Source organism: Buteo buteo, chromosome 4, assembly GCF_964188355.1.
Source record: "Buteo buteo chromosome 4, bButBut1.hap1.1, whole genome shotgun sequence".
Classification (NCBI taxonomy): domain Eukaryota; kingdom Metazoa; phylum Chordata; class Aves; order Accipitriformes; family Accipitridae; genus Buteo; species Buteo buteo.
Genome location: NC_134174.1, coordinates 55653668 through 55680199, shown reverse-complemented (window position 1 = coordinate 55680199; position 26532 = coordinate 55653668). Strand labels below are relative to the sequence as shown.

At 42.2% G+C, this 26532-nt stretch overlaps 3 protein-coding genes across 7 annotated transcripts in view; 1 reads left to right on the top strand and 2 right to left on the bottom strand.

Moving 5' to 3' along the window:
- Positions 1-9198, bottom strand: part of PDCD11 (programmed cell death 11) — a 29291-nt gene extending 20093 nt beyond the window's left edge. The window contains exons 1-14 of one of the 2 annotated variants that reach the window (XM_075026309.1): positions 9069-9198; positions 8122-8233; positions 7395-7526; positions 7048-7215; positions 5977-6138; positions 5237-5360; positions 4786-4967; positions 4161-4268; positions 3474-3680; positions 3023-3147; positions 2322-2382; positions 1484-1630; positions 1109-1360; positions 149-292 (exon numbers count right to left, since the gene is read on the bottom strand). In XM_075026309.1, coding sequence (XP_074882410.1) covers positions 149-292; positions 1109-1360; positions 1484-1630; positions 2322-2382; positions 3023-3147; positions 3474-3680; positions 4161-4268; positions 4786-4967; positions 5237-5360; positions 5977-6138; positions 7048-7215; positions 7395-7526; positions 8122-8223 — 1914 coding nt within the window. In that variant the 5' untranslated portion in view covers positions 8224-8233; positions 9069-9198. The remainder of the gene's footprint in view (positions 1-148; positions 293-1108; positions 1361-1483; positions 1631-2321; positions 2383-3022; positions 3148-3473; positions 3681-4160; positions 4269-4785; positions 4968-5236; positions 5361-5976; positions 6139-7047; positions 7216-7394; positions 7527-8121; positions 8234-9068) is intronic. The other variant, XM_075026310.1, reaches the window with a different exon arrangement.
- A 90-nt stretch (positions 9199-9288) lies between these two features.
- ATP5MK (ATP synthase membrane subunit k) lies at positions 9289-12521 on the top strand. 2 transcript variants are annotated; one of them, XM_075026306.1, is made up of 4 exons: positions 9289-9423; positions 11329-11426; positions 11519-11614; positions 12396-12521. In XM_075026306.1, the coding sequence occupies exons 2-3, from the start codon at positions 11340-11342 to the stop codon at positions 11609-11611; spliced, it is 180 nt and encodes a 59-aa protein (XP_074882407.1). In that variant the 5' UTR covers positions 9289-9423; positions 11329-11339; the 3' UTR covers positions 11612-11614; positions 12396-12521. The 2 variants fall into 2 exon arrangements, with proteins under 2 accessions (XP_074882407.1, XP_074882408.1); XM_075026307.1 differs by lacking the exon at positions 9289-9423 and adding an exon at positions 10268-10453.
- Positions 12522-13849: 1328 nt separating this feature from the next.
- Positions 13850-26405, bottom strand: TAF5 (TATA-box binding protein associated factor 5). 3 transcript variants are annotated; one of them, XR_012650148.1, is made up of 12 exons: positions 25881-26405; positions 24375-24615; positions 22882-23197; positions 22032-22195; positions 21438-21573; positions 20801-20921; positions 19707-19836; positions 18468-18632; positions 17371-17548; positions 17046-17223; positions 15189-15737; positions 13850-14211 (listed from the first exon to the last, which is right to left on the bottom strand). XR_012650148.1 is itself a non-coding variant. In XM_075026296.1 (12 exons), the coding sequence occupies exons 1-12, from the start codon at positions 26398-26400 to the stop codon at positions 15342-15344; spliced, it is 2280 nt and encodes a 759-aa protein (XP_074882397.1). In that variant the 5' UTR covers positions 26401-26405; the 3' UTR covers positions 13850-15341. The 3 variants fall into 3 exon arrangements, 2 of the variants coding, with proteins under 2 accessions (XP_074882397.1, XP_074882396.1); XM_075026296.1 differs by having other exon boundaries at positions 13850-15346; positions 15612-15737; XM_075026295.1 differs by having other exon boundaries at positions 13850-15737.
- Positions 26406-26532: the final 127 nt, after the last annotated feature.

Genomic DNA, 26532 nt, shown 5'->3' with positions numbered 1-26532 from the left:
GCCAGCCACACAATAAGAAATGCACATTTAATGCTAGTTCCTGACCACCAACAGCTTTTCTTGAACCAAGGTTGTTCAAAGCAATACCAAATCATTTGGAAAACACATAGGAAAAGGCAAAAAAGGGAGAAGTCATTCAATTCAATACCTCTCCTATTTGATATTTCACTTCCTGTTTCTTCTTTGGAGTACATTCCTTTTTGTCCTCCGGGGCAGGCTTGTTTGATAACCTGAAGGACAATAAGAGTCTTTCCTGCTGGGGCTCACATTTTAAGACCATTACTTTAACAACCTGTAGCCAAAAAAGATAAAACAAAAGTTTAATTCAGCTGACCATCCTCCTCAGTGTGCTACCACCTACAAAATGAGACAGGGAAATGCATACACAGTACACTTTACTCTCACACCTAAAGATAGCAGGCCAGTGACTATAACTTAACAGGCTCAAACAGAGCCAAATGTCCTTCTGATCACACAGATGGAAAATGGAAATACATAATCATTAAATGACTTGCTAGAAGTATGTAGCAGGTCTGTAGCAGAGTTGAGAATAAAATTCAGTTCTCCAGATTTGCAGTCAGAAATCTTGACTAGAAAATTACCTCTTCCTTAGCTAGCCAACAAACAGCAGGATTAAAGACAAAAAAAAGCACCAGAAAAAATAATGAAGAGGGCTGAGATCTCTATAAGCTTGCCCACAACAAAGACCAGAACTTGGTGAACAGCATGGTTCCCAGAGTGCCTGGTTTAAGATGTGCAGGATTTGAAACAAACAGGAAAACCAGAACAATGCAGAGGCAGAAAACCTCATCCTTCTGATTTTGTAGGTAAGAGTTTTAACTTCCTTAGAAGAAACTGCAGCCTAGAACCCCAAGCTTCTACTAAGTTCTCAGTAACTCAACCAACTGTAGTCCCTATATCACATACCATGGTGCTTCCTGCACACCAGAACAGAGAGAGCCTAGAAACAAAAACAGGTCTGTGAAAGGACATAAAAATCTCTTGGTGTAGCTGGTTCTTCCAGGGGAAAACCCACATTGGAGCCAACTCAACTGCCGATTTCTCTTTTGCATTCAAACACAAGGCATGGCATAGGTACATTGATTACCTGGCCTTCATGGAAGACTTTATCTGGAGAAGATATGGGTTCTGAGCTCAGCTCATTCTTGGGTACCAGACCTTTAACATCATTGTAGAACTTCACAATGCAGCCAAACTCCCTTGCACACACCACAAAGCCATGTGTGATCAGACCTGCTTTTGCATCTTCATAATTGGAGAGGACTGGAAGCTTTGACTGGATAAGACTTTTCTTCAGAGTAAGGATCAGCTTCCTTCCTGCAGGATTGCACTCTAGCACCTATAAGAATGAAGGACAAGAAGGTTCAAAAAGCATGTCTGCCATTGCCTGACCAATCCAGCTGCTAAATTCTCAGAACAAAAGATTGCAAAGCAGCTAAAGACCCTGTCTGGCAGCTCTCACCCGACACCTGACTTCATCTCCTATGTTGTACTTCTTCTCAGGCTGCTTCAGGATCACATCAGCGAGATGCATGGACGGCACGAGCCCTTTAATCCCATCAGTCACTTTCACCTGCATCCCAATGGGTTTCAGGGCAAACACTTTGCCCTAGAAGCCAAAATAGGCAAAAGGATCAGTAAATTCAGCATGGAAAGCAGACCGTGCACAAGTAGGAAACAGCCATCACCTATTATCACCAAATCTAATCACCCTCCAAAAAAAAAAATCTTAGTTCAACCCACACTCCACCGAACCAATCTGACCCATTAACTTTTATACATAAGGTTATTTCACAACTTCTTTTCCTTAAGCTCAGGCTACTTCTGCAAGATCCCTATTGACTCTGGCAACTTAGAATTGTTTCCAGATACATATCCAATACAGTCATGACTCAGACATAAGAATGATCATAACTGAGTACCTTTCATCCCATCAGTGGATTGTAATGGTCCATACATGAACTTTTACTTTCAGTGTAAAGAGTGCAAGGTGAGTTTTAATTTCTTTTACTCGAGTCTTTCTAAAAATGTATTCATGGTCATAAATAAATTACTGACCATGGCTAAAATTTGATTGCTTTGGCAGCATCATGAATAAAAACCTGAACAAAATGGGGAAACAAAAGTATTGCATTCCATTAATCGAGTCTTGCAAGGAGAAGTTTTTCTCCTCACTTTCATCTCACTAGTCTGGATCAGAAGTTGAACATATATATTAGGCACAGGAAACGCACATTAGCTAGATCATTGTTCTTAGTATAACGGCCACACAGGACTGCACAAGTCCTTCAGAAGCTCACCTGCACGACATCTCCTGTGTGGATATCTTGGTATTGCAGAAACCGTGCTTCAATAATCTGACTAGGAAAGAGACACAGCAAGAGATGACCAATCAGTCAACTTGAAGAAAATCCAGGATAAGAGGAGACAGTCCCCTCTTTGCCTCGTCCCAAATATCCATTATCCCACACACACCCACCAGTACTCTACAACTCCAGAGTTCTGTGTTTTACTCCAAGAGACCCATGTCCCAAAACAGCTCTCTGGACATAAAGTTCAGGGAGGTTCACCAGGCTCCATTCCAGGTGATAGCCACACAGTTATGGCCACCAGCCATGGCTCCATGACAGGGGAACCCATCATCTGTATTGCTTAAAGCCACATAGATGGAAATACTAAGAGGGAGGAGCAAAATGGCTGGGACTTGGAATATTAAGGTTCAACTTCCTGTTCAGCCACAGTCTTCTGACATGACCTCGGCAGAAGTAATTTAGCTTCCCTGTGCCTCAGCTCACCAACTATATAGACCGAGTCCCAATTCCCTATAGGATGGGGAGGATGTGCAAGATGCCCAGACAACCTGATGTGACACAACAGAGATACAAGCCAAAAACCCCAAAATGGCAAGTTCCAGTCCAGCAAAGCAATGTAGCATTTTCCACTCTCAACCACACCCTTCTAATCTTTCAATCAATTTTCTGGAAGAGTCTATGAAACTTACTATTTCAGAGATACAATACACATCTCATCCATCAGGCTGTAGTCAATGATCCGACATTTATGTTTGCATCCTGTCTTAAATGCCCCAGGTTTAAAGGATTTTCTGGTTTTTGAAAGATGTTTCAACTAGAAAAAAACAAATTAAAATTTAGTGTTTGGAAAATGGAAGCACTGATATAGACCTAGGTTGAAGTGGTAGCATCTGACAAAATTGTTCTGCTAACATACTCTCTCTGTGCAGCAGGTTTCACCAGTTCTTCCACAACAACCCTCCTATATTCCAACCTGAACAAGGGTATGTATGATTTGGCAAATACCTTCCACATTGTCTTAATTTTGTTGTATTTGTCTCACAAAGAGCATAAAGGTAGAAAATAAAACCACCTCCTAGCCTTCTTCCCCAGGAGGCTAAGATAGCTATGGAGGACTTGCCTCACCGCCCTGGTACTCACCCGTGCAAATGCAAGAGTGCCATCATCAAGCTCAAAGACAGCACCAAACTGCTTGTAGAAAGCTTTCACTGTTGACTCCTCCACCACTGCCCCCATGCGATCATTGGAGAGCTGGTTTGGCGATCCCCCAGGGCAGAGGAAGGCCTGTCGTAGAGTAAGCCGCACCACCTTGGAGGTGGGGTGGATAGAGAGGATGCATGCTTTCACCTGGGAGAAGACAGTACAGTCATTAAACACAAGTTTGTAAACAAAAGAGGAGAAAGGCACATTACTCATGTTTTTAGACATTATGCTTGGTACCTGAACTCTTTGTCCATGTACAAGCACTTTCCATTATTACTACTAAGACATCACTTCAGTTCTAACAGCTTCAAAGATGAGGGATTTTTGCTTTTGTCTGTTGTTTACAGACTAGACTAGTACCAATACAGTGAGGAGAACATGACTGCGCAAGTAATTTTTCTATCCCTTGCAAGTCTCTCATGCTTCCCAAATAAGTCTTCCATTACCCCTGGAACGGCTTTGCTCTTTACAGCTCTAAAGCAGCCATGATAATAATTCAAAAACAAAGATAAGAAAGACAGCTATTGTCAGTAAGATTTCCGAGATTATTCCACGGAAACATTGGAGAAGATAAGAGATGCTGTAAGCGACATGCCAACTCCAGCCATCCTTCACTCTCCTTACCACTTGATCTGGAGAATAGTTCATGGATTTCTCTGGGTCCATGTGCATGAAATCTACAATGCCAGTAAAGGAAGACAGAAAGCTCAGTTTCATCCCAAGTGGGACCACCTAGGAAGCGGAAGGAAAAGATGCCAGAAAAAATTTGCACTGTTTTCCTGCAGCTCAGAGAGCAATTCACACATTTCACAAAATGTCAGTGCTGATCAACAAGTGCATCACAAGAGACAGCAAAACCACTAACAATTCTGCTTTCTACATTGTTTTGCAAAAATAATCCTTTAGTTTTTTGATAATGCTGTGCATACGCTGAAAACTACTGCTAACCTGTTGAATACTTTTATCTAGGTAAAGGCGAGAGAAGCACAAAATGGATCCTGTTCCGCTTCAAGCTTCAACACCAACTTCAGGCTGAAGCCTTTATACTCGTGGCATTACAACTAGGACAGAGATCAGACTTCAGGTGAATGAAGTGAAGGGAGTGTCTACTGTAAAGTAGTTAAGCCGAAGCACAAAATTTTCCAGGGCATAAACCTCCACCTCTACTTCACCTGTCTCCCTGCCTTCAGCAAGGCTCAAAAAAAAAAAACCCCCAAAAACCCCAAAACAAACCCAAACTAGAGTTTACCTTTTGCACTCGAGCTTTCACCACCAGCCCTGGCAATAAATTGGAGAGCGTCCAGTTCTGTCGCTCTGTTGCAAGGGATGCAGCAACCTCTGATCGATCAACAGACAAACGGACCACTCTTCCCTCGTTCTTTACTTCCACAATGATACAGTTCAGGTTCTGGCCTATTTTCAAGTCAGGCCCTACAAAGACAAGTCACAGCATAAAACCTCCACCAGGAACACTCAGGGATTCCCTTCTGATCTTTCCAAAACTTTTACAGAAAGCAGGCTGAAATCCAATGGTTTGCTGCAGACCAGCCACAAAACTGCTGTTTTCAGCAGCTCACAAAGACTCCACTTTGACCCAATCTCACTGAGGTGCACTAACACCACAGATAGGACAAGCTTTAATCTCTCTCATTCTCCACCTCCGTTTTAACCCCAGCAGCTCCTCCTGCACTGCTTCTTACCTCTCTTGACTGCTTTGATGTAATTTTGGGCTTTCTGACGAGGCAGGAAAGCATGAGTCCCACTGACTCCAATATCAATGAGGTAGCCATGGTCCTCCACACTAGACACAAAACCAGAGAGCAGCTGTTGGGAGGGAAGCACTGCAATTCAGTAACGTGATGAAACTGCTGGGTCTTCAAAGAATGCACATCTGGTAAGATTCCCCACCCAAGTACTCACTTGTTTCATAAGGACAGAGCACTAAGCTCTCCAGAGCAGCAGAAAGAACACTACATTCTTTCTTATTACACAGCTCATCTGGCAGTGAGGTCTCAACTCTACCCTTATCCAACTATGCATGTATGGACTTCAGAAACCGGTAGGGAAAAAATACTGGGATGCTCAAAAACAGCAGGTGGTCTAATTGCAGGCACATGCCTACAATCATACAGCTGGAAACACAAAAACTAAACAACTAAGCACCTCTGCAAGGCATGTTAAATAACAAAGAAACCTACCCAGAAAGAAATCATTAAATAACTTGTCCATATCAAAACAGAATTGGGTGAATGGATTTCATGAGTGATAGCCTGGAGCCAAGACCCAATACTGCCCTCTCCTCCCAGGTCTCTTCCATGGTGGGAGCAGCTCCACATTCTGGTCTGATCCCATGCAAGGACAAACTGAAATGTTCTCCCATGCACTGTGCAAGAAGCACCTCCAAAGCCTACAGACGCTGTGACAGACCCAGAACACGTACCATGCCCGATGCTAGAGCTGAAGCGTTCAGACCCTTATTGACCTTCTTGGGGTCAATTGATAATTTGATACTCCGACGTCCATCAGCACTTTTCTCAACACTGGTCACAATGCACCTGACCAGCATCCCTGGAGAATACATGTCCGAGAGCGAATTCAAGTCCTGCCCAGCAAGATGATCAAGAGAGAAACATACAAATTTTACAATATTAAACACGGAGGCCAGAATTTGTTACTGAAGTAGCTTTTGAAATCAAAATCCCATAGTAAAGTCTTGTTTCTCTGTCAACCCTACAATAAGAGACAGGAAATGCCACAAACACCACGATCTCAGTACAGAGGCAGGGATGACACTATGCAATGTTAGCAAGACTGGTATGCTTTGCTTAAAAAGGAATACTGTGTGGGCTAGAGTCAGGAGGTTGCAGCTGAGGAAACATGTACAGAGCCAACAATGACCCTAACCTCACCTCCCTCATTAACAGAGAAAAACACCACCACCAAAAGGCCACTGTACCTGGCAGGTCCCACACTCCACACCACCTTGGGAAAACTTTTGGAGTGCTGACACCAGAGAGACAGGGTAACAGGTTACTCCATCCTTTTTCTTTCTAGCAATCAGCATTATCAGGAAATTGCAAAGTTTGCTTCGAAAAGCCAGTTCCAAACCAATGTCAGTCTACATTAGCACTATGCAGTAGCATGTTGCACGCGTCAACACACAATTAAACTGCAAGGACTGTGCTACTCCCCATGCCCCTGAAAAACACTTGCACGCTCACATCATTTTCCAACCATTTCCCTAACTTCCTGCCATCGTTGCCTACAGCCAGGAATAAGTATTTAGCTTCAGCAACAAATAGGCAACACAAATCTCTTCATGTTCAACAGGCTGTCTACGAAGCTCAAGGACTATTTAGCCAAAGCTAAGGCACTGCAGGTGATCAAATTCAAGTCAGCTCCAAGACACTAGAAACCAGGCTCCTAAGCAAGACCTCAGGGGTGGTTCTGAGGTATTATGAACACCCCCTAGCTTCCAGGCACAAATCACAGCCTCAGTCCAAGGTCTCACCTCCAGGAGTTCTCCTTGGGCCACCTCTTTGCTCAGCAGTTTGCTGTAGGCATCGCTGATCTGTGTGACCGGCACAAATCCTGAAAGTCCACTGGGCAAGCTGATGACTAGCTCGTAGTCACTGACCTCTTTTATACAACCAAGGAGCAGCATCCCCTCACAGAGCGCCTGGGAAAGCAGGAAGAATAGCATACTGCGGATATCTTGGCAAGTCAGTGATAAAGGTGGTAAACACATTTTTGACCCAAATCACTGATGTATTTTACAGGTTTAGTGAGGAAGAACATGTCATTTTTACACAGCCCAGAAGAGAGGGGCACACAAAATCAAAACATTTATCCACAAACCTCAATTGTGAGTGGTTCAATATTTACAACACTGTCTTTAGCAGTGGCTATGTTGTCTGCCTTGAACTTTTTCTGCTTTCCTTGAACACTCTGGCTCCTTTTTCTTTTCTGGGATTGTTCTTCATGGTGAACCTAAAGCAGATTATAAGCAGAGAAGGTAAAAAATAAAAGTGGATAAAGAGATGAACTTTGCACTAAGGCAGAACTCTGTTGCCAGAAATAAAATTAGAAGAAAATCCTAGGATCAGAGAAAAAAAGAGAACAACCTTGCTAACTGCTATATGTCTACATGCAAGTCTTCCAAAATATCTCCTTTGGGCTGAGGCTGATAATTTATAAAACTGTGAATCTTGGGAATGGAAAAGAATGGTGCAAATGATTTGCACCACATTCTACTAACAGAAAAAGAAAGATCAAACTCAGTCTATATCCACTAACACCAGCCTCACTACATGAGCACCTCGGGAATAAGATGCTTGTGGGAAGTTTAAAAGCTAAAGCCTGATCGATAATTTTGATTGAACTTTTTCTGTCATCACATGCAACATGCATCAGACATCAGGGACCTTTAAGAGATCAGGATAAAGGTGGATGTCAGCAGCTACCTCTTTCTGGAAGTCCCTTCTACAGTTTACTATAGAAGTAAGGGATAGGAAGGATTGCAGGTCATATTCTGACAGCGGAAGAACCCTGAGAAGAGTTAATCAAGAACACGCAAACAACATACATCAAACAAGTTGTCCCGCTCTAACTTTGGGTTGGGTGTTTTTCCCTCTGTGGGTTTTTTCTGGATGCCCCCTCGAGGAAAGTTTTCTTCCAGGGATGCCATACTTGCAATTCTATAGGACAAACGACGAAACAGAGATTAAATGTGCAGTTTTTATACTTGTTCCTCACAAACACTGGAGAGACATAAGAGTGAACTACCCCCAAACTAAGAAATCATTCAGATGGCTACTTTACAGTTAGTCAGTGACAAAACAAAAACTCACGTCCAAACGTACTTAACATTTGACTACACTGAAGTGTTGCAATGGTACATCTAAATATGTGCATCCCTAACACTTTTTACTATTGCCCAATTCTACGAGAGTAATAATTTTTTAAGGCATTTAGATGCACCACATAGATACTCATAAAACTGCTTTAACCATAAGTGACCTGAACAGATCTTTATTATAGTCAGTGAACAAGGTGAAATTACCAGCTTCAGTCATCAAGGAGAAAGTTGTGAGTGAAATGCTAAGTAAGCTTGGTCTGCATGTTTACTTTTTAGACACCACCCTTAAAGGTTAACATAACTTGATACATCTTTGTGTAAGCCGTACCTCTCTATACGTATTTAATAGATACGTTTAACATTACTACATTTCAATCAGTAAACACCACCTTACTTATTAGGTCACGATTCACACGCTATTTATGACTTTAGTCAACGGTCTTTCTACAGAAATTAGCACTGAAACGCTATGTTGTCAAATTTAAAGCAGCCCGTTAGACATATAAAACTCCTTTAAACGTGAAAGCGCGTAAGAAAATTAAAGTTCATCAAGGCACGCTTCGTCAAAGGGCTTGCTGAGCAACAGAGACGCCTTCCACGGCCGGTAACCGAGCCGGCTGCACCGGCCACGCCTGCACCAGGCAAGGCGGGAGCTCTGCCCGCAGGGGCCTTACCTGCCCCGGCCGCTGTCGCTCTGGCCCCCGCAGCCCCTCTCTGGCTGCCGCCGGGCCCCGGGCCGCTGCCGGGGGGAGCCCGGGATGGGGGAACGGGTCCGGGAACCGCACGCGTGCAGCACGACGAGCCGGCCGGAAGCAGTACAGCGGGCAAAGGGGAAGGGGCAAGCGGAAGCGGCGACCTGCTTCTCAGCCAACCAGAAGCTCGGGGGCGGAGAGAACCCGCTCGCTGGGAGGGGGGGTGTAAGCCAATCCGCGCGGCCCGCGGTGGCTGCGCGCGGCGCTCGGCGGCCGCCATTTTGTGGGAGGGCGCTGGCGAAGGGCAGAGCGCGGCGGCGGGACGGCGGCGGCTGAGGTAAGCCTGGGCGCCCGCGGCGGAGTGTGCCCGCCCCGGTTGCGGATCCTTGCCCGCGCCTCCTCCTGTAGGGCTGCGCCGCCGGGCGGGAGAGCGGCTGTCTGCGGCGCCGAGCCGCGTCTGTGCTCTGGGACGCCCGCGACCTTCAGCCGCGGCGTCGCTCCCTCCGAGTACCAGGCGCCGCCGCGTCCCTTCCCCCGGCCCTACGCGAGCTGAGGAGAGGGAGCGCCGGGGTCGCGGCTGTCTGCGCCGGCGAGATGGGCCCGGCTTCTGCGCGGGGCTGGGGCGAGCGCGGCAACCGGCGGTGCCCGGTGTCAGGGCAGCCGGCGGGGCGGGCCGCGCCTGGCAAGGGCACCGGGCTCTTCTGAAAAAGAAAACTCGTGCTGTGGTGTCTGGGCTCTGAGCCGTCCTCGGAAGGACGCAGTTGACTCTTTTCCAGGCTTTTGCATCGGTCAGGCATGAGAAAAGGCGACCTTGGCTTTCCAAATTGCATACGGCAGATGTGCAGGGAGTTTGTTTCGTTAAGATTTTTAGCTATTGCATAGTCAATCCAGTGACAGGCACGTCTACTTGATTATATGCCAGAGAGGTACGTTACTGGATTGGGTTTGTATAAGAGCTGTGTTAGTGAACATAGCACCTGCTGTAGCATTTTCCTGTATCCCTCCTCTTCTGGGGTACTGGTGGCTACAGCATCTGCCTGGTTTAGGTAACTGTATGGCACGTGTGCCTCTTCTGGGGTGAGTTACAAGATAAACAACAAATGTTTGTCCTAAATATAAAATCTTCTTAAACATAAGAAAAATATATCTCTAAACATTAAAAAGAAAAACGCTTTTATTGTAAGGGTGACCAAATACTGGAACAGGCTCCCCAGAGCAGTTGTGGAGTCTCCCTCTCTGAAGATACTAAAATGCTGACTGGACGTGTTCCTGAGTGACCTGCTGTAGCTGCCCCTGCTTTGAGCAGGTTGGGGTTGGACTATGCGATCTCCAGAGGTGCCAAACTGAACCATTCAGGGAATCTGCAAGTATGCTACTGTAGCCATGCCAGGCTTTTGTGCTAATGAACTTCTTACAGTAGATCTGAAACTTTGGTCCAGACACAGACAAAATACAGAAGTGTGCCCTCGTGTACTTAGTGTTTTTGTTGTTCCTGTGAAAGCACTTCCGAGGCTTTGTAGCTGGCTCAAGTAACTTGGTGATCTAGCTGAAAAATAAGTGGGGGGAAAAAAAAAAAGTATATTTTCATCTAGACCTGTGAATACTACAGTGGGCAAGTAAGATGCAATAGAAACGTGCAGCTGAGAGCAGGGCAGTTCTTACTAACAACTTGCACTCTAATATGGTATAAAAGTTGTAAAGCAGCATTTTGAATCACAAAATAGAGTAGTAGTCTAGTCTGAATCTTGTCACCAAGTTTTTGAGTATGTAATTGAAGCTGCTTCTTAGCTGAACTAGTGAAGATTTATCTTAATTAGGTATTGCAGATTCCTGAACAATTGGTATAAATTTGCCTGTGTTGAAAGGTTGTGTAGGCAGGACTGGCAGGTCTGTTTTTTATAAGTGCTTTGAGGAATTTTCCCTTTTATTATCATCATAATCCTGATATTTTTTTTCATGTTTAAACTGAGTTGAATGAACTTTGAAAATCATAAATGTTTTTCCCTTCGGAACCCCTCATTTGCTTATCTGCTTTTGTCCCCTATTTTGTACGTTAAGATAGAACGCTCTGAATGCGTCTGCTCCTTCTGTATGTTGAATGTCCAACTGTCTGTTGAATGTGCTGAAAGCGGATTTAATAGCTGACAATGGAATTAAGTTCAGTGTAGACATTAGTTTGATTTTTCTATTGATCCTGTCCAGCTGACTTTAAATTTGTTAACTGTCCTGTATTGCTCGTTAGGACAAGCAGCCATGGCTGGCCATGACTCAGGATCTCAACACCAGTTCACTGGATTTCAGAAGTACTTCAATTCCTATACCATCACAGGCAGAAGGAATGTATGTATTACGTATTTTAACTTTTGTAGTCTAGTATAATGGTGTTTTCTGGGTTTTAGACTGAAACTAAACTTAACTTTTATGTTTTCCAGTATGTAATAGCAACATACACCAGTATTGCAATGCTCATCTTGTATTTCAAGCTTAGACCTAAAAAGAAAACTCCTGCTGTGGCAGATAAGTAAATGGTAAGTGGCTGGTGTTCTTCTGGGACCAAAATGCTTCAATGCCAGCCCAAGAAGAAAGACTGACAAAGGACAAGTTGCTAATAATACAATGTAATTAGAGAGGGAGAAATGCAGGCATGTGAACTTTGTATTTATCATTTGAAATCTCAACTAAACTATAGCATCAGCTTATTTGGGGGCATTCTGAATGAAGTAGGTTGTTAAAGCAGGTTGCAGAATGTATGGGATACTGGTATTCTGTTTGTTCTTCTGACATGGTAAATGGGACTAGGGACAGCATGCAGGGAGGAAGAGTAAGCAAGGAGGGAGGAGTGGAAGGATGTTGCAGCTAGGTACATCAAACTTTGCCTACAGCTATTGGGTGCCTCTGGTCTGCCCTTTTGCTGTAAAATAGGGATAACTGTTGCTTTGCAGGTTATTGAAATAATAAAGTAGTACTTATTTCTTAGTTGTATTAGAGGATTCCAAGCACAGATCAATGCAGTCTGTTAAAACCTTCCTTTGAATAGAGTAAAGGAGCACCATACAGTGGAACTGTATATGTTGCACCCCTGATTATGCAAGGTCCATATAGGAGTGATTGGACTTGTTCTTGTATAGCAACAACCAAGTCTTACAAAATTCTTGAGCATTGTTGTGTGTTAAAGGGACATCAGTCATTTCTTCCTGGGTGTACTGAAATGTGCCTCCTCGTAACTAAAACTGTTTGGGGAAGGGGGATGCTCAGTTACTAGTACCACTATGCAAGACTTGCTATGTTTTATCTCTCTTCTCTTGGCAGGTTGCTGGCATGTCCAAACTTCCAGTCTGTGTCAGTGTAATGCAAGCTGATGACCCGTTGTGGCTAATAAAATATAAATAATTACTTGTTTTATTGGAAATATGAAATGGTGCAAAACAGCATAAATGTCAGACTTGGCTTTTTTTTTTCCTCTGTCAAAAATAGTTATTTGTAGTGGAGATGGGAGTAGCTGATTCCTGTCATTACTATCTTAACTAAACTCTTCTCTTCTAACACATCCTAAAGTGTTCTGCACACCTGGTAGTAACCTAGGAAAGTCCGCAGCAGCATGACTATAATACTGGCACAGAGGTTACAGCTGATCAAAGCATCTCCACACTTCCATGTCATAGTGGGAAACAGTAAGCTTACATGGTTTGCAATTACCCAGTTGCTCCTGTTTTTTGCATTCCAAGCTAGTAACTTACATGGAAACAGTGACTTCTTCACTATTATTAATACAATGCAGATTATAACTTCTGCCTCTGTTGTCCATATTTTGCAGAGAACGTGTTTGGTTTTGATGGAAAACCTCCCAAAATAGACTGATCAAATTATGGTATTTGAGCTCTTTCTGTTACTGGCCTCTCTTGCAGAGGTAACTGCCAGAAAGAAAATGGCTTACTTTGCTGATGTTAAGTTCTTAAAACTCTGCATGTTCATAAACAGTGACTTAAGTAGTTCAGTGCTTATTTTTCCTGGACATAACCTCTTAATAAATGAGGTGTTCCTACCACAATTAGATATATGCAGCTCCCTCCCTGCCCAATGCTAAAACTTGTCTATCACATCCTTCACATTGTCTTTCTATATCTCAGTTAAAACTCAGTACCTTCCTTAAAAACATCACATTAGTGCTGATGCGTGAATGTGATTTATATGGCACGGTGCTGCTTAGAAGGGTGCCAGCAGCAGGGGTTGAACCTGGGACTTCTGATGCTAATGCATGCAAATATACTTCCCAAACAGAGGGCAGCAGGAGGTAGGCATGGTTGCTGTAAAAAAAGGAGAGATAAATTACAGGGTCTTTGTGCTCTCTTACTGTAGCCTATGTATTCTTCAAGCCCTTTGTACATGCTGGGCCTTCTGAATAAACCTAGTCGTCTTCCTCTCCTATGAGTTTGTTTGCATAAATGGCCTCTGCTGTATACAACTTTCCAGATGAATAATAGTTGTTGTAACAGTGTAATAGATCTAATTAGCTGAAACCCATTCCCTACTGTTAGAACGAGATTTACATGAAATGGCTGGTCATCAACTTAACCTTTTCTGAATTACTTTGTTTCTCTTAGCAGAGTGCTCACAGCTACAAGCACTGGTCTTGTTTCCATTGCAGCCATCAAGGGAAGAAAATACCTTCTTGTAACATACGAACACAAGCTGTGTGGTTTTAGTATTTATTATAATATCAAAAGTATAAAACTGTACAAAATACAAAGGCAGAATGTGGCAGTGTTTTCTTTAAGCTGTACATGCTTTGTTTTAGGTAACTTGTTTGATTCACCATAATTGTACTTAAATCCAACTGGTCACATTGAGAGCTAGGAAATTTTGTTGAGGTACCATTACACACAAAAAATGCATAATGTAGTTTTAACCTTTTTTCTTAAAGAAAATTTCCAGGTGAGCTTCCTAATGACTTTTCCACCCTTTATTTTGATGTATAATGCTTGTAATATACATTTACTCCAAGAGTTAGAGTCAGAGAAGGGATGAGAGGGGAGGTAGTTCTCTATTTACTTTACCTTAGAAATGTCAAGTCTTGTTTTTATTTTCACTAGAGAGCCAGCAGATTGTTCAAGTGTCCAAGCCCTTACTGGAAAGTAATGAGGAACACAAAACAGATTTCCCTGTATACAATTTGTAATAGATTTGGGGGAAAAAAACAAACAAAAAAACCCCACATACAACCAAAAAAAAAAAAAAAAAAAAGACCCCTAAAACAAAAACAAACCCAAAACCACACTGAACTGGGCCTGTCCTTTGGTGGTGGTGCTTTCTGTTTAAAGACCCAGAAAGAAGTTATACTTCCCAGTGTTTTGCATGTTTTGCTCTTCATTAGAAATAAAGCACTGAGCTTTATTGGTTGTCCAGGAGGACTTACTAGGGTACAATGTTTCTGTGGGTAGAAATTGTCACTTCAGCAGACAAGCTGGCCTTTCAAAAGCAAACTGATAATACAATTAGGACAGAATAATCCTTTTACTTTGCAATAGTATTTCAATTTCTTGGCTAGTTTTACATTTTGATAAGTTAAACATTATGCACAAAGGATGCAGGTTTTTAAAGTTCTTCTAGATCTAATATAACATAAAAGGTTTTAAGTCCACTTTTTTAATAATAGGTATTTCAGTTGTGCCTCAGTCCTTTTTTTTTTTTCTTCATACAATAAAGTATGAAAGTAAATAAAGTTCACATTGCGCTTCTGGTTGCTTATCACACTTACAGCATTGGCTACCTGTGAAAACAGAGTAACAAGATCTGCATTTCCAGTACCTCAGAAGAACACAGGAGTTTGAAATCTTTTCAGGACTTAGTACTTGGATGCATAAAACCCACACACACAACTTCATGGTAGTTCCCCACAAGCCTCTGCCTGTTGGACCTACTCTTTCAATGCCCTGTTTGTTGCTGTGATACTCTCACCATACCTGTTGCCCAGCCCAGGCTATAGTGAATTAAACTACATTCTTTTCTGAAACTGACCAGTTTTTGCTTGTGTTTGAGATTGATTAAACATTTGCTAACCATAAATTAAGTGCTTTAAAAAAAAAATCATTTGAGAACACATACCAAGGCTGTTAACTTTCCACAAGTTTCAGCAGAGCTCAATACCATCTCTGAGAGGAGACAGCCATTTTCATATACATATATATATTTTTATCAAAAGCACCATGAACAATTCCTTCTTTTACAGCCACGATGTCTTGTCAATCTCCAGCATTTTCAAACTGTGGATAAATATGAAATAGCAGAACTGAAAAACGCTGCTTGCATTAGTTTACATAGTTTCATTTTTCCTGCAAGACTAGTGGGATCCACCTGTACAAGACACTCCTCCTCATCTCACATATGAGGTCACTACTGCAATGACTTGGCACAGTCAGTCTTACAGCTTCCTGATTTACTGTGAACTGTAGGCTCCCGCAGCCAGCAGCAAGTTTCTGCGTGTAAAATGGAGGTGTACAACGGGGGTTGATTTGGTCATGTATGTACCTAGTAACAAGTCCTGTGAGTTTTCAGGCAAGTTTATATGCCCAGTGGCTGTAGTAAAGTCATCTGTTTCTAAATCTTCAAATGCCTTCACAGCATCCCACAGACGAACTGTGTTATCCATTGAACCTAAAAAGAACAACAGTTTAAAGTCTTTTCTTTTGTTAATAAAAAAGGTCTACAAAAAAGTTATTGGGGAGCAAGTTAACAGAAATTAAAGCTCAAAAAGCAGTTTTGCTCATAACTGTAGACTTATGCCCTCATCCTGCAAGGAAACGGACTTCAACAAGCCTCTAACATACTGAATGCACTCATAAAAGTTACCAGGATTTCAGCTTTCCTGTAACCTAACCTGAATGCCCTGTACATAAAGCACAACGAACTGCTCTCTCGAAACACTTGATTATATCACCTAGCACTGAAAAATCAGGACCATCCTGTGGGCTAGATGCCAATTTCAGGAAATGTTTATGATTCTAAATCACATAACAACAGTTTGTTTGATACAGGGAAGACAGGAGAATTTTGCAGGCCCAGTGGTCTGTGCTTTCACTGGAGCATTGGTAGATAAATTGAAGTAACCACCAAGCAGGATGGATCAAACCTGTACCCTGTCTGTTAGCTTTCACTCCTGCAGTAGTGGTTTACTGAGGATCTCACTGCACTGCATTTAGGAACATACTACTAAATAAATCTAGAACATTCCTAGCCAGGTTTCATGAGGAAATTACCCTGATGCATTACAGTGTCCATCGTTCCTTCTGTCAGTAACTTGAACTTACTCGCTAATTTCAACCATTTGACAGAACAGAACAAGTTTCAAATTCATTAAATTCCTATACATTTTAAGAAAACAGTTCACTAAAGATGGAGAGACAAAACTTTGTGCCTCCATGAAGGGAAAACTGGCAAAGGAGCTCTGCTGTATTAGACACCAGAGAATCCATGTGGACAGGCAGGAAAAACAAGTAGGCTTCACAAGTTCTGCTGCTCATAGACCTGATGGTTATTCTATATCAAAAATCTACCATGAAAAAATAGTAAGGGTGTGGATAACTCATCTTCCTTTCTGTCCCTTCCTCTCTCTTCTTTTTAGTCCTGCTGCATTTCCCACTCCCATTCCAGTATCCTGCACCTCTCTAGTCCAGCCATTTCTTGTCTGCCCTAGAGTTATTTCTAACTTCAGATTCAACACAGATCCCAGCCTTCGTTACCATCTAACTGCATAAAACCTTCCCTTCAGTTCCTGGAAGAGTGAGGGGTCACACTTTACAGTCCAGTGAAGTACTCGCAGTGAAGTACTCACAGTTGTAAGTTGCTGCTTTTGCTAAGCAAGTGATTCAACTTTGTCTTCCTCAATTTAAGGAACCAATTATATCATTCCTCTTCAGACTTATGGAACACAACAGAAATTTCACTGTTTCCAGTGAATTTTACCTGATGCTAAAATTTCCCCATCTCTACTGAATCTGAGTGCGTAGATAGTGTCAGTGTGCCCTTTCAATTCTCCAACCATCAAGCCATGTCCAATATCCCACAGTAGAACTCTTCCATCTGTTGCTCCAGTAGCCAGGAATCGTCCATTAGGAGAAAATGCCAATGAATGAATTGGTCCCTAAAACAGACATTTGGTGAGGACCAAACAAGTTAATTAAGTCTACTCGCATGCAATCAGTCAAGCTGTATTCATTCTCAACACTACTCTTCAGAATCATATTGCAGAAATAAAACCACTTTCACACCATGAGTGATATGCCTTTACCTTATGTCCAGTGAATATTCTTACACAATTCCCATTCAAAACATCCCAGAGCCGTATAGTCCTGTCTGCTGAGCCCGTGGCAATATAGTTGGAGTTTGGATGAAATCGGGTACATGTCACATCAGCAAGATGGCCAGCAAATATCCGTAAAGGCTGGTAGTGATCTGTTGCCCACAGACTGAAAAGAAAAGCTTTATTAATAAAAAGAACCCAAATGAAGTTCAGTATCTGTACCTGTTGGAGCAGGTCCAGAGGAGGGGCACAAAAATCATCTGAGGGATGGAACACCCCTCCTATGAAGAAAGGCTGAGAGAGTTGGTGTCGTTCAGTCTGGAGAAGAGAAGGCTCTAGGGACTCCTTACTGCAGCCATTCAGTCCTTAAAGGGGGCTTATAAGAAAGACAGCGACAAACGTTTTAGCAGGGCCTGTTGCGATAGGAGAAGGGGAAATGGTTTTAAACTTTTAAAAGAGGGTAGGTTTAGACTGGATATAGAGAGGAATTTTTTTTACAATGAGGGTGGCGAAACACTGGAACAGGTTCCCCAGAGAGGTGGTAGATGCCCCATCCCTGGAAACATTCAAGGTCAAGTTGGATGGGGCTCTGAGCAACCTAATCTAGTTGAGGATGTCCCTGCTCATTGCAAGGGAGTTGGACTAGATGATCTTTGGAGGTCCCTTCCAACCCAAACCATTCTGTGATTCTATGATCTGTTGCACCATGAGGAATAAAAGGAAGTAATTATGCAGTGGTTTCTTACTGGCCAGTTTATTGAATTAGCAGGATCTGTTTTGGAAAAGTATACTTTTCAGAAGGAAGAAATAAAGACTGTTCTGTCAAGTTGTTAAACAACTGGAAAAGAATACTGCCAATCAGATAATCACATAAGAGGACACCATCTCTTTAGTCGTCAGATAATCTGGTGTGTGTTGAAAAGGAAAAAAAACCCTAATTAAAACATTTGTTCAGTATTTTAATTGACATGAAATAAAATTTATTTCCAGTAATAGGGTAGGCTAGAGTCCATCAGCTAATCACTTTCAGGGTTAATCCACTACAAACTGACCCAGACGAGTAAAAAACCCATCCAGTTTCTTACCGAGCCACTCTGTCGTGTCCGCCTGACACAAAGTAATAACCATAAGGGGAGAATTGTGTATCCCATACTGGATAGTTGTGTCCTTTATATCCCACCAAACACGTGAATGTTTGGAGACTCCACAATCTGACAGTGCCATCCTCAGAACAGGACAACAGATAGTTCCTGTCACAGGAGAAAATATAGCATATTACATATCAAACTTACACACAGACTGTATAACCATTGCATAAATACTGAGAGATGCCTATGGTAAGAAAAACTGTCCACTGAACAGCATCTGTTTAGCATGTCACATATAAATCAGCATTTTGGTGGGGTAAGCAACAATAACCAATTCAAGCAGAATCCAGTCCCAGGCCCTTATGGAAAAGAGAGACAATTGCATTTTGATGACTAATTCTGATGATACCTACAGCAATACCAAGGGGAGGAAAAACAAAACACAACACACAAAAAATATCCCACAGAGCTGGTCTCTACTCAGGAATTCCAGTTACAGGAAAAAATTACTAATAAATTGCTATGCTATGTTACTTTAAAAAAAAAAATAAATCTTTTAATATGTCTAAATGAAATGTCAGGATTCCCTGAAAGAGAATTCATATCATATTCACATTCTCAGTCCATAATTATAGACTCTATATTCATGTTCCACACAAAGTTTACTTCTCAGCTGTGTTTCTGTGATGGATGTTTCCTTACTAGACACATGCAAAAGCAAAACATTAGTACTTTAAACCTCCTTTCTACTGTCCACAGTCTCATAATTACATAATGGTTTTAAATCTCTTAAAGACACTATTCCATACATTTTCAAAACAAAGTCTCAATAGAATATGAGAAACTTGAAGGAGTGCAATGATATGCTACTCAGACTGGTTTTATGTTTTGCAGTACTATAAGTGAAATCAATGCTGCAGTATTTTCCTCTCTACAATTCAGTTAAAACCCTGTTTAAACTACAGTTTGCAAAAAAAATGGCCTATTTTGCCATCTAAGTCCTGAACCTCAAAAAAGCTGCTGGCATCCTCAGCTCCAGTTGATTTCAGTAATAGCTGACAGTGCCCAACAACCTGAGCATAAGGAGCATTTATGCTTGCACACAATTTCTTATAAGCTGCATAAACAACTGCTTTAACCTTCTGGAAAAAGCTGCATTAAGAACACGTTTGCATTCAGTAGCATGCAATTAGAACTCAAGACAAGCAAGCTAGTTAGCTTGTAAAGTTATTTTACCTATCGGGACTGAAGCTGGTGCCATAGACAGGTCCACTGTGACCATATAAAATCTTCAACTCACTTGCTGTTTTCTCATCCATGATCCTCTCCAATACATCGTCTGATTCTTTGTCAATGAGACTGAGGTCTGCAATATTTCAAAGTCCATGTATCATAATAACTGTTAGAAGTTCAAAGATAAATGCCACGAACAGAAAAACCAATAATATTCTCTCTAAAAGAGGCAAGTATGTGAACATGACAAAGTACCTAGGAATTGATAAATTTGAAATATACAATGGCATTTAAAATATTTTTTACCATTGTAAAAGGTGAAAATAGTGCTTTACATAAAGAGTCACTCTTTAAGTCTTCACTGAGCTAAGATAAATTAATCCTGATGTGTGTTATTTTTCATATATATATTGTTCAGCCTCCAAACACAATAACATCTTCTTGATAGAGATGCCAAATTTTCATGCCTTTTCCCAGGAAGTTAATATGCCACAAACACACTTTACACACATATTTTGATGGCTGCACACTACACACAACTTAAGATAGCTTTTAGTCTGTAGGCTGCTGTTTGCTGAACATCATGACATCTCAGTTAAATATCAAGATTAAGAAATGTTTGTATGGTATCTAGCTTCAACCACAACACATTGTTACACAAACAGCAGAATTAAAGAAGCCTGGTTTCCGTGAATTTACATAAGTGTTGAGCCACAGGACATTCTCCTCCATCCTTCTAGAGTTCAATCCTATAATTTCCCCCAGGGTACCTCTAGTCTCTCCCCTAGATCACCTAAACCCAACTGTCTACTACACCCTGTAGTTACCATCCAGTTAAGAAGCAAGATGGATAGTTCCAAGTTCCATGCACTGACCACCTCACAGCAGGTGTACACAAACATATTCCTCATTCCTTTAAAAATGTTTCTAATGGTAGTATATAAGATGCGATCATACATCTGTGCATGTATTGTTTCTTCAAAGTGAAAGCATCTAACTGCTGAAGACAACTCTCCTGACACAGACATCTTTCTCTGTTCATGCAAAACACAGCTGACAAGTAACATGCTCATATTAAGTGTTATTGTCTTAATTACCTGCTGCTGTTTTCACACTACGTAGCTTTTTTGGAGTCACGGACCACACTCTGACAGTAGAGTCAGCAAAGCCTCCTACAATCATACTAGAGTCATCTGTAATATCCACTGCAGTCAGACCCTAGACACAAAATATCCATTTATATTGTTTGTATCTTTCACGATGCATTTCAAATATTACAAAATCCTAAGTACTAATAAGAAAATTAATTTGACTGACTTATAAAAATAAGAGGGAATTATTCTAGGATAGACATAAACGCACATCAATTCTTGCTCCATTAAAAATAAAGCTATATGAATGAAGCGCAGTCAATAGTGACAGAACAGTACTGTTTTCCAGTATTTTGGTGCAAAAAAATCTACTGCATTCTGTAGAATACACTTAGGGCCCCAGACGAAAAACAAAAGAAGGAATTATGGCAAAATCAGAGCAAAACCAAGGAACATGGAAATTATACTGTTTAAGGAGTCTTTAAAGAGAATTTTGAACATTTTTGAACATAAACTTTGCAACACTTATTCCAAATACTCTAATAACCCTTGCCAATGCTGTTAAGCCTTCTTTCCTTATTAAGAGTGATGTTTATAATTTTGATTCCCTTTTCCATATTACCCAAACTCTTCTTTTACCAACCTGGTAAGCATTAAGGAATGTGTAGAAACAGATGGAGGGCAGGCACTCTGGGCCAAGACGCACACGCCTTGCAGCTTCCTTCATATTCATTACTTTATCCAGCTTGTCAGAGTCTTTCAGTTCAGGCAGAGGAATTCTACAAGAAGCACAGATTTTTACGATCTAAAAGCACTTTCCATGTTGTTAATCTAGACAAAGAAAGTGAAACCTTTGTATGCAACCCCATACTTCAAATACGAAACAAGAATTAGAAAAAAAAAATGAAAGACTATGTGGATTAACTGATGAGAAAAAAAGAGGCAGCTTTAAGAATTTCAGACAGGCAGTGGAACAAGATAAATAACTGAGTATGACCTGGAAAGATTAGTGGGTAACTGAGTAAAATTTTATCAAGGGAAATCTAGATTGACTTGAAAGGCAAAGACAGAGGGTTATATGCTAAGCTTTCCATCACCTCCCTTAGAAGTCTTATAGCTAAAGCTGTGTACAGCTGAAATGGCCAAAATGCTAAAAATGTCACGTGAACAGCGATGCAGATTTGGCATGACAAGACTGGATTTAACAAGACTTCTCTACACATTGTTCCCTTGGTACCTGTTTTGGGGAGGAGCATTAGGGTCTTGTTTTTTACTTTTTGACCCTACACTATCTTTTTTAGGTTTTTTCTTCTTTGGCTTTCCTTCCTCATTTTCCCCTTCTTCATCTTCATCATCCAAAGGCACATCAAACTCTGGTTCTTTCAATAAGCCAAAGAAAACCTGCAAGTCAATAAAACACACACGAGACAAAACAGTAATTGCTGTTCTTACTGAAAAATAAATTTTTTAATGGAAACTTTTCAACATAATAGGCCAAGCAATACAGCTGCCTCTTTAAAACTGCCGTGTTTAATATTACTGCATACGTTACTCGTTAGCCCATAACAAAGGTAGTACATATGCTGCTGTTTTACCCAGCAACTGACCTGGACAACTGTAAGTTCTCCCACCATCTCTTAGCACTTCGTTAAAGCAGAATGCCTACAGCTTACATAATTTATCTGTATAGTACTGTGGTACTACAGTGTCAGGATCTACACAAACAGCCCTTGCAGTAACAACTGGCAGTAAGTAAGAATTCCATCTGTTGTACAAAAGAGGAAGCCAAACAGTCAGGTGTCCGTTCTAAAACAACAGAGTAATTCATGAGTTAGTTTAAGTTTAGTTCAGTGGGCTGAATACAAGGTTGTCTCTCAAAGGGGTTCAACAGTTTCTTCTACCAGACAGTGACACATCTTGATCTCTCTACTCCTGCCAACAACTATTTGTACAGTTCTCTTGCTTTGCTCTGTTCATGCTGTCCTTTAAGATCTCAAGTGACAATTGTCAGTCTATACTAAGGTATCTCCCTGAAAAACTAGGAAGAATTGTTCAATTACAAAAGTGCAACATTCTTTGTCTCCTACCTTTGCTTTATTAGCTTCTCGTTTTGCCTCCCCAGCCAAGCTTCCAACCATAGCATCTATCTGTTGTTTACTGCGAGGCATTCCATCAAAGATATCAATGTAAAGATGTTCCTGAACAATGTTCCAGATCTGGTTGTTCTGCTTTTCCTGAAGATGCCTCTTCAAGAGTTGGTAAGAGTCACGGGAAATACGCAGCACAAACTTGCTTGTTCGGAAATCCAGCATAGTCTCATTACCTTTCATATGTTCTTTTTTGGTTAAGCTAGATAATACACGCAGGTCATCCTGGTAATAGCACTCCTGATCCCCATGAAATCTATTGAAACAATTTAAGATACGATAAAAGAGTTATTACAAAAACATTATCTCATAAGTGCACATCTATTTACATTACTTTAACATGAAGCATATATGTAAGGACCTTTTGGAAGCTACTGACTACATACGGGATTATTTTTCTGCTGAAAAATACCCTGGGGAAGATACACCAGTGACTTGCTGTTTACAGTAAGAGCATTCAACGGTTAAAAAACAAGATGGAAAGAACACAAAATGGAACCTCACAGAATTTCATACACATAAAGGGTTCTTGCCTGAAGTAAATAGTTACACTAACATGTTTATTTACAGAAATGAAACCCTAATTTGTGGTATCATAAAATACATGGCATTTTTATTGCACAAGACTACTTGGATGTATTTATATCTGATTCATTATATGAATAGGCACATTTCACAGTGTCTATGTTTCTCACCCTCCACTTGCATTATCTAATAGCTAACATATGTCTAGAGTTTTCCATTTTTACTCAAACCATGTTATAAAATAGTTGCGGCAGGGAACGTTTTAACTATTTACAGCAACATTTTAACTATTTACAGGACCATTTTTGCTAACCATATTGGAGAGAGACAAAGCTATCCTTTTGGATTGAAATATATCATAATTGGGCTGAATCCAGAAAACAAAGAAAATTTAATTTTCTTCTCAAGTGATAAGGAAGTGAAACATAGTAAGAGCACAGAAAATTATGGATTAGCCATAAATTAATTCCTTTAATGTCATCTGAATTTCAGTATACATTCTATGACATTAGCAAATACTTATAGCATACATTACTTTGGCATCTCAGTGCAATTTTCCAGTGCTAAAAAATGACCCCATTATCCTTCCCTAAAGAAGCATAATCTCTTCATTGATACTTTTGCAGCAAAGAGACCATCAGCTTACCCAAAAGATGGGTCAAAATCTGCCCATGGACAGTTCAAAAGCATGTAGTTTGAACATCCTTCTAATATAGGAGTTTGGAAAAGGATTCAAGAACAGTTACTGTAATCCATGGCACCATTACTTCAGATTCCAAATCTCTTCAACATCAAAGAAAAATAATACATACCTCTATATACATATAAACCTATGCTACTATAGCTTACAGATTTAATCAAAGTAGCAGACACAAAACAATGCAAATGCAAAAATGAAAATAAATTACCTTTCAAAAAAAGACTTTGCTTCACTCTCATGTTGATTGTAGACCAATTCCAAGTACATGTGCACAAAGAGAGGATAAAACAGCTGAGACAATTCTGCTCGATGACAGTCCAGGGAACACTCAATGAAGTGTTTTAATCCACTGTAGTATTCCTCATACAGCGTCGGGTCCCCCTGTTGATTGTAGGCAGACAATACCGCACTCACATCTGGCTGATCTTCCACAACAACGCCTCCTCCAACTGCAAAAGCATTAGCATGTAACAAGAGCTTGTAAGACAGCCTGAAAGAGCTAGCAAATATACAGTGGCTAACAACTCCATTGGTAAAGTGAGGCACTCTGAGCAAAACATGATACCAAGTCTCGTGCTTTTTCAGCACTGAGTCTAAGCAATACAAGTGAGAGGATGGTAGCACATTATAGTCCAGCAGTCAATTTTCCTAGCACCTTCAGCCATTTTTTGTGCCTTCCAGGCCAACAGTTACCTATAAGGTATTTAACATAGTGCCTAATTCAGCTAGGATTATAAGTGTAAAGGAAGAAGCCACTAACATCACCAAAATAAGTTATCTTTACTGCTAAGGCTAGAAACTCTCAAATGAGGAGCAGAATCTTTCTAAGCCTGTAAGATATACCCACTATAATTATTTTGCTCCCAGTAAACAAGCAAATTACGTTCATCAAGTGAACAATTCACCAAGACCACTACACAACCATTATAGGGCAGTGACTTTTTGTCATCTGCTAATGCTCCAAGAGCTCTGTTCTACGTAGCAGTCATTAAACATTTTCATTGCTTTGTCTTCTATATAAAAACAATTCTATCAGGTGATAACACGAACAAGCTGACTTTATACTATACATTCAGTGGAACTCAAGACATTCCTGAAACTCCATGACACTATTCTGTAAAGCTGCCCGACAGAACACCTTGATTAAAAATACTTAAGACTTTAATTATCCAAAGGACATCTCAAGTATCCAGCAACTTGATCGAGAAATGTATGAAGCCTCCTCTACAAGTATCCTATGCCTCTTTCCTCAAAACGCACCCCGTACATCAGGCCTCCATTCTCATCCCTGCAGCCACATCTCGGAACATCACCTCAAACTACAGAGGAAACCTTCAGCCTTCTGTTACAATGTTAGTCAAGATGGAACACAAAGACAAGGGGAAACACCTCTCACTTTGACAGTGCTCCCTGCAAGCATGACAGAAACCCTACCTTTGGTCCCTTGCTCCGGGGAGGAGCACCCCCAGGAGATGCCGATCTCTTCTCAAGTTGTACGGGGGGAATGACACACCCGGGGGTCCCCCCAAAAGGCCAAGGCACACTCTCACCTCCTGCCCCAGGGAGGGCCACCCCAAGGGAGGCACGACCTGACACCATCCCTTGCGCCCGAGCATCACGGAGAGGCCCCACGCCTGCGAGAGGCACAAGGGCCCCCCAGCACCCATGGGTCCCGCCCGGCGCACCGACCCCGCAGTCCCCGCGCGGGCCCCACCTTTCCCCGGCGGCACGGCGGCGACCGCCGCCACCCCGGGGCTGGAAGACGCGACAGTGGCGACACTGCCTCCTATCGCGATGGCGGCAGCGGCGGTGACCCGGCTGAGCAGCGCCTCGCCGCCGGAGGAGTCCGCATCGCCGCCCGGGGCTCCCAGAAGCCCGGCGCCGGCGGGGCTGAGGGCAGCGGCACCGAGGTCGTCACCGAGCAGGCGGGCTTCGCGGCGCAGGATCTCCTCGGACTCGCGGAGGTTGCTGCGCCGCAGGAACTGCAGCACGGCCACGAGCGTCTGCCGGTCCAGAGCCGCCGGGGAAGCGGCCGGGCCCGGTGCCGCCTGCTTAGGGGGTGCCGCCTCCCCACCGTTCCCCGCCGCCTCCACCTCCACCGCCGCGGCCGGGGTAGCGGCGGGAGCGGCGGCGGCGGCGGCCGGAGGAGCAGCGGGGGGCTGCGGCGGCGTCCCCGCCTCAGGGTCCGGCTTTACCGCCGCCACCTCCGCCGGCTCCTCAGGTAGCGCCGCCATCTTGCATCGCCCTCCATTCACCGGCAGCGGGCAGCCGCCGCCAGGCGCGGACGCTCTTGCGACAGTCAGGGCAAAGGACGGGTACTGCTGCCGCTGCCTACGCAGGCGCTCGCGGCTTCGCTTTGCGACGCC

Bases quoted from the DNA above. Each gene is read 5' to 3' on its own strand.
- ATP5MK (XM_075026306.1), top strand. From the start codon at position 11,340: ATGGCTGGCCATGACTCAGGATCTCAACACCAGTTCACTGGATTTCAG. The intron at 11,427-11,518 runs GTATGTATTACG...TATGTTTTCCAG, and splicing joins CCATCACAGGCAGAAGGAAT to TATGTAATAGCAACATACAC.
- TAF5 (XM_075026295.1), bottom strand. From the start codon at position 26,400: ATGGCGGCGCTACCTGAGGAGCCGGCGGAGGTGGCGGCGGTAAAGCCG. The intron at 20,922-21,437 runs GTTGGTAAAAGA...TTTTGTGTCTAG, and splicing joins CATTCCTTAATGCTTACCAG to GGTCTGACTGCAGTGGATAT. The intron at 18,633-19,706 runs GTAAAATAACTT...CTCCTGTGACAG, and splicing joins ACCAGCTTCAGTCCCGATAG to GAACTATCTGTTGTCCTGTT.